The following is a 10,721-nucleotide window of genomic DNA, read 5'->3' on the forward strand; positions in this document are numbered from 1 at the left end:
TACCTCATCAAGATATAGCGTGCATGGCGGGTGTGAGCGATCCACAGGGGGTGCCTACTCCTCATAGACACAAAACGCCACCTCTAGTATATCTAGGGGTCCGTGTTTGACCAACTCTTAATTTTGAATTATGAAATTAATCACAGTTCGTTGTCTTTACTTTTCATGGCAGAAAATATTCTGTACCTGCTTATATGGCCATACTTATGGGTAATGGAAGGGAAACAAACGCTTTGTTTTCATTTATTGAAATTTATTGAGACATGACATTTTTGCTTGCAGGTGCCAATATCAAAGATTGTATAGAAACAGGAAAAGAGTACGAGGGTACACACGATCACACGAAAAGTGGCATCACATGTCAAGCATGGTCAGCTAATAAGCCGCATGTGCCTAATTCAAGTAAGATTATAATCATCTCAGTACCAATTACATGTCATATAATTTATTGAGATTATACTAATTAAGATTTACATTCAATGAATCTGTTTTCCTATATTTCGTTTGAAATTGACATTGCTTTCATCCTCGACATTATATAAATGTGTGTTGAAATCTGCTTCGATCCGCTGTTTTAGTACCACGTACTGTCCGCGTAATCATTGCCAAATATGGAGTTTTGTCAATGACCTAAGGTGAATTAAATGTCCCGGTAATGGAACAACGATTTGCTATATTACTACTGAACTCTAGTTTGTATTGAAACATAATTATGAACAGTAAAATGTCGTTCTAGAAAATGAATTTATATCTGAAATGTGTTTTCAAAAGTATTTTACTATTTAATATTGGAATTTTGCATGAATATTAGCTAGTACATAATCATATTAAAATCAGTTCAAATCGTCAAACACACGTTTCGGAAATACTTTTTCGTGGTTTGCGAAACATCGGTATGTGACATTTTGGGTCAGCTTCAATTTTAGTCGTGTTCAGCAACTCTGATTGGATTTTGGTAGGGGTAAGAAATCAACCGTCACCAGAATAAGATACTAACTCTGTTCTCTCTCAACAAAATCAACAAAACGTCTATTTCTGATATTTTTAGGATACGCCTACCTTGCTACTGAGTCCAACTATTGTCGGATCGCTGATGAGCCTGCGCCTTGGTGCTACACCACAGACAACAAGACACGATGGGACTGGTGTGACGTGCCCTACTGCAGTAAGTATTCGCGTGACATCCATCACCCTTCGTGTGCAATGTACAATGTACAATTTTGTTTTTTTATTTTTGTTTGACTCACCGTCCAGTATTTCCACTCATATTGAAACGTCACAAGCTGTCGGTGAAGTACCACACATTTACACTTATGCTCGTGTGGGACTTAAAATCACGATACCCCGGTTACAAAGTCAACGATTTACCACTCTGCTAAAGCAACTGGTATAAAGAATATATGAGTCTAATCTCACTCTGTTAACTTTTAACCGTTTTACTCATCAGCACCACTTTGTAATTTTAAGTGACGGCATTATGAAATGATCATTTATTTACCGTGTAACTGTATTATCCGTTATTATATAGAATGTATAACATATACTATGTAAAACTTACACGGTACCAATTTTGATACACCAGATGCGCATTTCGACAAATAATGTATCTTCAGTGATGCTCAACCGAAATGTTTGAAATCCTAAATAACTATGAAGTTTTAGAGCTATGCATTCATATGGAAATGTAGATCAATTAACTTTGTCTTTCTCTTGTCAATAGTATCGACTGAATGTATGTACACACCTAAAGGACTAGACTATACCGGAACTGTGAGTCACACTCAGACCGGAATACCGTGTCAAAGATGGGATTCACAGACCCCCCACCCTCACAGCTTAAACAATCTGTACAAGGACGAGAACTACTGTAGAAATCCGGACGGGAGTATGGGTCCCTGGTGTCACACCCAGGACCCAGACATACGGTGGGATCTCTGTGACGTACCCAAATGTGGTAAGTATAGGGAATACCGGTCATTATTTTACTGTCTAGCATTGTGATAAAAGTCTGCATTGACAGCAGAGGCCAGAGATGTATCCAAACTTGCAAAAATTCACATGTATCCAGAAACGCGGTTGGTTTTGTTAAAAAACACTCTTCATGTTCATGAAATGAAATTCATTGTTTTACAGAGAAGATAGAGAGCAGGGAGTGTCTTATAACGGGCAGAGGATTGGATTATGCTGGACAACAAAGCGTAACAATTTCCGGTAAAACATGCTTACCTTGGAACGACGGTTAGTGAACAATGTACTATACTTACCATAGGTAGGGATGATCGTTAGTAAATAATGTATAATGTATCATAATTATTATACATGCATGTTGCGATTAATGAACAATATACTAGCAATATACTAGCTACATTACGTAAGCTGGACGGTTGGTGAAAAATGGATTACAGTCACTGTCCGTGGGCGTGACGATTAATGAACAATGCATTACTGTTACTATACGTGGGCGTGACGATTAATGAACAATGAATTACAGTCACTATCCGTGGACGCGGTAATTAGTTAACAGCGTACTACTGTTACTATACGTGGATGTGGTAATTATAAATATATTCGGTAGTTAGTTTTGGAGTTTCCCTGACGGTCCCGAAGAAACCTACTCTTTTTCGAAAATTTTGGAACCGATATTTTTTTTGGTTTCAAGGGGGCTGTGATATTTGACATATTATACCTTTTAACCTCCGACGGACGTAAACTACAATATATACATGATTTGGTTCTCAATGCAGTGTTTCCTCGACATATTGCTAACTTTTGTTCCAATTTGGACAATAAAGTGGGAATGACAATATAACGAATTCACCATTACTGACAATTCACTGAGCAGTCAAAAGAAATTCGATCCTGTAAATATGTTAGGGTTCCATTCTGTATCAAATTTTAAATAATCCAGAGTTTAATTCAGCATTTATTTGTAATTAAGCAAAACACCTGGATACCTTGCCAAGACTGTCAAACTTCACCACACCTATCTCACAGTACAAATGTGATTGCTGATAGGTGATAATAATGAACAGAGATCATTGGCTTAACTCCTATAGGGTGATTGGCATCATTATCGAGGGTAAACCCTATGAACATTAACCATTTGTTTGTGAACATCATCATAATATGACATTATGCGGGATTACACCATAACGGGGATGCTAACATGGGGAGACATTTGTTCTTCGGGATTTTTTGGAACTGAGTGGGAGTGGTATTTTAAGGGGAGGTGGCAATTTATCGAAGGGGCACTGTATTTATAAAACATAAAAACCTTGCACTGATTACACATTATTAAAAGGTACATCTTAATCGTTTTTTTCTCTAAATTTCTCAATAACACGGGGATATATATTAATGGGTAATAGGTGACTTATATATATATATTGCGCATTATAAAGAGTCTCGATTGAAGTCAGCATTTCGCAAATTCTATGGTCGTTATAACGATCTAGTTCGTCAATACAACCTCGCATTGTGTCAAATGCTGTCTGACGTGTTTCATACCGATTGTTAAGCCGTTCTTGGCACACTGATTTTGACTGCGGATAACTCCATTTACCTGATCAGGATATGGGGCTCACGGCGGGTGTGACCGGTCAACAGGGGATGCTTACTCCTTCTAAGCACCTGATCCCACCTCTGGTGTGTCCAGGGGTCCGTGTTTGCCCAACTATCTAATTTGTATTGCTTGTAGGAGTTATGAGATTGATCACTGTTCGTTATCTTCACCTTGCATAAAGGAATAAATTAATGATAATGATACTAATGAAGTCCTTTATTTTGATAAGCTTGTTTGATTGTAAAGGCTTTTGAAATCATTAAATACCGGTGTTATTTACTGAAATATATAAGATTAGTAAATTCTCATTGGAGTGGTGAATTCGTGGTAACAAAATGACAGCTAATGCCCCCTTTAGCAATTAAGAATGTGTCAATTTTGAATGTCTGATACGTGTTCTTGAAACAATTCCTTCGTCCTTGCGTTACAGTACGATAGTACTGGGTGTCTTAACTTTTTACCAATATAATAAAGTTTACTTGTGTCACAGAAATCCCTACATAATTGCCAACGAAACTTTGCCTATATCTTTATGACTGTTCTAGATCATTGCAGAAACTATCAAAGTGTGTAATATCATAATGAAGTGCATCGTTGCCACCTTATCTGTGTTTATTGTGTTGTCATGAACACCAATATGTTTTGGGGATCAGCAGACCTCAACTAATTCACCTTGATTAGTTAGAAGGAAAATCCCAAAAGTTCAACTCATGACTTAATAAAATTCTGTATCGGGAGTTATATAATTTATCCTTGTAGAATTTACAATAAAAAACATTGTTGCTTTTCAGAGGCAATGAGTGACGATTCCAATTACTGTAGAAATTCGGATTTATCCTCCAAGCCTTGGTGTTACGTACAGGGAGAAACCGGACCGGTTACGGAATATTGCGACATTCCACTCTGTGGTTAGATAACAAATAGAATCATAAAAATGTATCTAATATAACAGAGCTCAAGTAATGAGATCAACTATATAGCATTCATTATCAAAAACGCCATTAATTCTATGTTTGAATTATTTGAAATTTTTAGTTTGTTTTTCGCTTCATTTGTTGTGTCTCAGTTTAATTTTTTTTACTGATTTCAGAAAACTCGCCATGCTTTCCAAACCCATGTAAGAACAGAGGATATTGTGAGGTCAAGGACTCTTCCTACAATTGTACCTGTCTGGACGGATTCAAGGGAGATAACTGTGAATTAGAAGGTAAACAAATTCCAAACTGTTTAAGTTTAGAATACTACCGAATTCCTATTTTAGCTAATGCTGATATTTATAACAACGTTCAGGTGTAAAACTTGAAGTTATAAACAATTAAACGTTAAAGAGTTATTTAGAAAACTAAAAAAGAAACTTCGATGTTCTATGTTCAATGATCATTTCATTAATGTGTAGATTTCATATACCCTAGTAAAATATAAAAACATGCCATCACAGTCTTTCGTACATGTGTCATATCTGGATTTTTTACTCAAACGCTAATGGCAAAGTAACAACTTAATCTACAATATTTGTAATTATCATTGGATTGAATTCAATATAACTTGTTAATCCGTTCTTTACATACTTGCACACTGACTGTGACCGTGGATTGCTCTGTTGACCTGATCAAAATATGCGGCTCACGGTGGGTGTTGCCAGTCGACAGGGGAACTGATCCCACCTCTGTATGTCCAGGGGTCTTCATTATGTACTCAGTTTAGGAGTGGTGAAATTGATCACCGTTCGTTATCATCACAATTTCATATTGATACCAAATAAATGCGATATAATGTGACCGGTCAACAGGCGATGCTTACCACTCGCCTTCCAGCGCTCCGGACAGCTGATCCACAGTGTTAGCATGATTTCATATTTGGCCATTCTTTCTAGGATTTAGGGGACTGTTATATTCAAATTTCTACATATAAACCGAAATCGGGATTCACCATCCACAAACCCAATTAACGTAAAATAGTATACCATTCGTTAATACCAAGCGAAATTCGGCCCGCCCGCGAAGCAAGACTCTGAAGGTAACACGTAAAAAAAATGAGAAAATTAGCAAATGAATCCAAATAATCTCTACATACGATCATTGAAAAGTATGTGATCCAAATGGGCGCTACCATTTTATTTTGTTCGTCAATTGCTTCTACGGTTATTCATGATTTAAATTTAGAATGCCAAAGTACAAGACTGACGTGGAATTCAAACAATCAGGCTGTTACAAATAAATGGTAAAATCAATATTGTTACTGTTTTTAGCAAATAATCAACTAGAAAAAAACCCACAGTATTACGACCTAATAGACGAACAAGTTAATGATTTTCTTTAAATCAAAATATACGATACATTTGCACTTACCTGTTTACCACTTTGAATTAATTGGTTATTTATTTGTTGTTGTTTTTTTCAATGGAAAAATGATGTATTGTTAGCTTTATTTTTTTGTTGTTGTAAATATTTGATTTGAATGAAGGAAAAAGTCGACACTATGTGTGACGGCACAATACATTGTTTACACCGACTGGCGTTATATTCCCCGCGGTAAAGGAATGAACAGATCCTGTATGTATCCTCATATCCCTCCTCTGAAATGTAGATGCTACTGGGAGTTTAGCACAAGGGGAATTTCATAAATAACATACATTTTAAAATGAATTATAATTTACCGGACTTAACATAATTATAATTATCACTTGGGACAGGTCAATGACTGTTTCATGCTTCGCTCTATCCAACGATCACACTGTAAATGTTGATGATCCCCTGTTTGACTTTGTAGACCAAGTTGGAATAGCTGAGTGTAAAAGAACTGAGAACGGATGGGATTATAATGGAAAAATCCACGTGACAACATCGGGGCGGATATGTCAGGTGTGGGCTTCCCAGTCTCCTCACAGCCATGGAACGGGAACAGATCTACCGGAAAACTATTGCAGGAACCCGGATGGTGAACCATCACCCTGGTGCTATACCACAGACCCATATGTGCGATACGAGCTGTGCGATATCCCTGATTGTGGTAAATATTTAACTTACAATGTAGGCGTGATTCTTATAAATCAATTCCCAAAAAATCAATGAAGAATTCCGTTGATATATTATCCTATTTAAGGATAAATGTGTTCACAATATCAGCCAACAAGAACACTGGTTCATTATCTCAATCAAGTTGCTTTAATACTCGGGTTTTCGATTTATGTTTATCACAAAATAGCATCTTCTAATAACACACATGTTTACTTCTCTTGTCATACAAGTCATTTAGATGTGAATGAATGGAATACAATAAACCGATTTATATAGCTTCAAAGGATTAATTGATAATAACAGAAATAAATATAGGAGGCAACAATTTTCATCACACATTTTTTTTTTATATCAGGTTTATTTGGTTATATTTCGCCGTACATACATATGGAATTTTCATACTTTCATTTTGAACATCTACTTTATTATCTGTTGGCGGAAACAGCATTTTCTCCGTTTAAGCACCGAATCTTGACATGAATGTTGGCTTTGAAGTCCTTCCAGGAAAACCTGTCCCTAAAATTTGTTTTTGTTACTCGTATTTTGAAAGGTTACAGTGTTAAAAACAATTTACAATAGCTTTTATAAGGGTACCATGTCTGGGGATCAAACATCACGAAACATTGACAACAAATTAGGGGAATAATTTGAAAAATCCGGTTTATATTTACACGGGCACCACTAAATCAGTCACATCACTGGTAGCATATCATGTGGTTAGTGTTTTGTTTTACCATGGTTCGAATCCGTCTCACACGATATTTTTATTTTCATCTCTTCATTTCGCATTAAAAGATAATGCAAATCGTGAATTATCTGTATACAGACGAATCCAAACGAAACTATCATCGTCATGGTTGATTTTATTCCAAGGAAAAATATAATTCATTCTTTGTTACTCTACGCAAGCACATGCGTGACCAAAAAATATAAATAAAAACAACTAAACATACCATACGAGAATGGTTTTGTCTGCCTCTCCAGATCGTCTTTGGGAAAGTATTATGTTGTTGGTGAAGTACTGTACAATTGTTGTAGTTCATTGCTGGGGTATTATGTACATTTAGGCGATGTTTCATGCCTAAAATGTATGAGGAAAATTTATTATTTAGAAAGGGGTGGGGTGAGATTCAATAGAGGTTGGATTATGTGAGGTTTCGTCCCATGTTGCAGTAGGTAGGGATTCCTAAACAAAGAGTATACCCGTAAATACAGAGGGGTCTCAGATAACGAAGCAGTAGATGAAGGACCTGCAACCCCATGTAGAAATGCAACTACCTCTGCAAGTATCGCTCTCCCAGTTATCTCTATTGGGGAAAACTTAGACAATTGCATTAGTTGTGTCCAAGTCTATACGTAGTGTTCCTCATTCAGCACAATTAAACATTTTAATAGTGCATGGTGTACTAGGACCACTTGGGGTGAAATCCTGTATCTCCCATTTGAATTGATTAAAGACCCATTACTTTTACATTAAATGCTGATCGTCTGACGATATAACATATAAAAGTTGTATTTATTATATATCCATCAATCTTTCGGTTTTTTAATACTGTTGATTTCACAGAGTGTGATCTGGTTTTCCAGATTACCACACTGTGGTTTTCTTATCCATATTGGTGTTCTCCGAAACAGATGACATCACACGACATCAATGCAATGTTGTTGTTTTTTTGTGGAAAATATCGACCGTGTCACAAACAAAACTCCGTACACAAAATATATGTCCCCGGTATGTCTATTGTAGATCATTTGAAATATATTTATCTTATAAATGTGGATTAAAATGCAGAAGGGTTACAAAACTAATTTACCACTACTACAGTAACTTGATCCGAAGAGTCGGATTACATCGGATCGACAAGCGCAGCTCATCAGATCACACATGATGCGAATAATACAAATCAATATCATATAAGCAGTGCTATATATGCATATGCTTCTTCGGATTTCCATATTTTTCAAATTAAAATGTATGCATTGGTGACATGTTTCACTGTTGCCAGAGATAAATGCCGTGTTAAAGGCCGAGGTTTTCAACCGGTCGGTTTTCCTCAGGTACGTTAAGTGCGGGGTGGGGCTAATTTAAGACTGGTGTGAAGCACCTAGCCCGATGAAACCCTGCTAGCTTGTATATACCGTCCCAAATACACAATTATGTTATCTGTGTTGCCTGCATTACCTGTACGTTTTTGTAAGATTGAAAAATTCATGGTAGTCATTTTTCTTGTCCAAATTAATCGAAACGTTGATAATTACATCTAATGAATCAAACATGTAAACATTAAACAAAACACAATTAAACAAAAACAGTCAGGGCATTCGGATTTTCCGACAGTTCTTTCGTTAACTGGTCCAGACGAATAATTTGTTCTTCCTCTGGATCCCAATTCCAATCATTATACGCAAGAGGGAGCCCTTATAGCAGCTAACTTCTCCGATAATCTGACAGCTACATCAATCTAATTAAAATTAGATGTTAAATCCGCTCGCGTACTTGCATACATATTTATATGCCAACACGCGAGCGAATCTAATACATATGTATGCGAATGGGGGAGCGGATCTAACATCTAATTTTGATAAGATTGCAGTTACATACACGTTTGTCGTCATGTTTCGTGGGAAAATTACGCATATAAATTTAAATGAATGTAAACAAAATTTCATTAACGTACAATGTATGTATTCATAATTAATATGTTTAGCATAAAATCGATGTCCGTGTAAATTATATTCTAACAATCCATAATAAGTATTATCAATCGCACCCATTCCTAAGCATATCCTACTATATGCTATTGTAATTTATGTAATTGTATGCAAAATTTACTACTATTATTGTATGACTATATCTACATGAAAAGTCCCTCTCCAGTTGGATCACGCGGTAAGCATCAACAGATTGCACGGGCGCCTCGATCGCCTGATAAGATAAATGAGGTACACACAAACACTAGTAACTAAATGTCCATCAATTTTATAGCATCCAATGTGAAGCTCAATTTCTCCTGATTGACAAGGGTTCACAGGCCACGTAAATTTGAAGGCGGTGCTTATTTTCTCGGTCTTTAAGTAAATGTGTATCAAGTAGGAAATTACCCCGATAGTAATCAAGAACGGATTTATACCATTATATCAAAAATGGAATATCATATCGCTGAAAATGTGTACAAAAATATATGCATCATGCTGGCACATGTACATCGTTGTGAGTGATCTAGGAAGCATTTAAATGGATATGTACGTGTCCACACACTAACTAAATTCTTGGACAGGATGTTAAATGATACTCAAACAACCAACGTGAATACCTTCCATCATTCGCATACATATGCATTGACTTTCAATACTCTTAATTCATAGACCCACACAATCGAAAACATCTAACCTTGTAATTCAAAACCATGGAAATCTAAAAAAAAATAAATGTTTATTTCTTTAAAACCATTCAATACCACGTGATATATCTGATATATTTATCCTACAGTCACACCCCCACTAGAGTGTCTCACTAACTCGGACCCCACAGGGAAATTTTACTTTGGAACACAGAATGTCGCCAGCACTGGGGATGTGTGTCAGAGATGGGACAGTCAGTCACCACATACTCACGGAAATGGTCATCTTAGTGACCAAGGTAATTACTGCCGAAATCCGGATGGCGGAAGTGCCCCATGGTGTTACACGGTGAACCCGGACGTTCGTTGGACTAACTGTGACGTCCCGCATTGCTGATGCTAAAGACTGTTTACAACCTAATGAAATGAAGAAAAAAATCAGACTTTTGGTGTAATAATACGTTTAACATTTTCAAAAAATCAGACTTTTGATGTAATAATACGTTTAACATTTTCAATAAATTATAAACCTTCTCTCTTTTTTTTGAAGGCAAGCGTTATCTTCTGATAAGGGGCAACTGTTTGATTTGGTAATCAGTGTGAAGGAAATCCAATATTATATTAATTATTAATGGAAGGCTGAAGATAACAAACAGTTATGTGACAGGTGTCCAGGGGGAATAAGTATGGCCTCTCAACCAGTCGCATCTTACGTAGACCCTATACATTCATCTTAACATGAACAATTTTTTGAGAAAAACTTAAATACCTTGAAGATGTCCACAATGTACAACTTATACG

At 36.3% G+C, this 10,721-nt stretch overlaps 1 protein-coding gene across 1 annotated transcript in view; it reads left to right on the forward strand.

The window, feature by feature from the left end:
• The window catches only part of LOC125661030 (uncharacterized), a 33,618-nt gene extending 23,164 nt beyond the window's left edge, over positions 1–10,454 (forward strand). Inside the window, exons 20-27 of the mRNA XM_048892868.2 lie at positions 283–402; positions 1,049–1,165; positions 1,721–1,954; positions 2,134–2,238; positions 4,354–4,470; positions 4,653–4,769; positions 6,332–6,571; positions 10,070–10,454. Of these exons, the coding sequence (XP_048748825.2) occupies positions 283–402; positions 1,049–1,165; positions 1,721–1,954; positions 2,134–2,238; positions 4,354–4,470; positions 4,653–4,769; positions 6,332–6,571; positions 10,070–10,317 (1,298 nt within the window). The 3' untranslated portion in view covers positions 10,318–10,454. The remainder of the gene's footprint in view (positions 1–282; positions 403–1,048; positions 1,166–1,720; positions 1,955–2,133; positions 2,239–4,353; positions 4,471–4,652; positions 4,770–6,331; positions 6,572–10,069) is intronic.
• Positions 10,455–10,721: the final 267 nt, after the last annotated feature.

This window comes from Ostrea edulis, chromosome 8, assembly GCF_947568905.1.
Source record: "Ostrea edulis chromosome 8, xbOstEdul1.1, whole genome shotgun sequence".
NCBI lineage: Eukaryota > Metazoa > Mollusca > Bivalvia > Ostreida > Ostreidae > Ostrea > Ostrea edulis.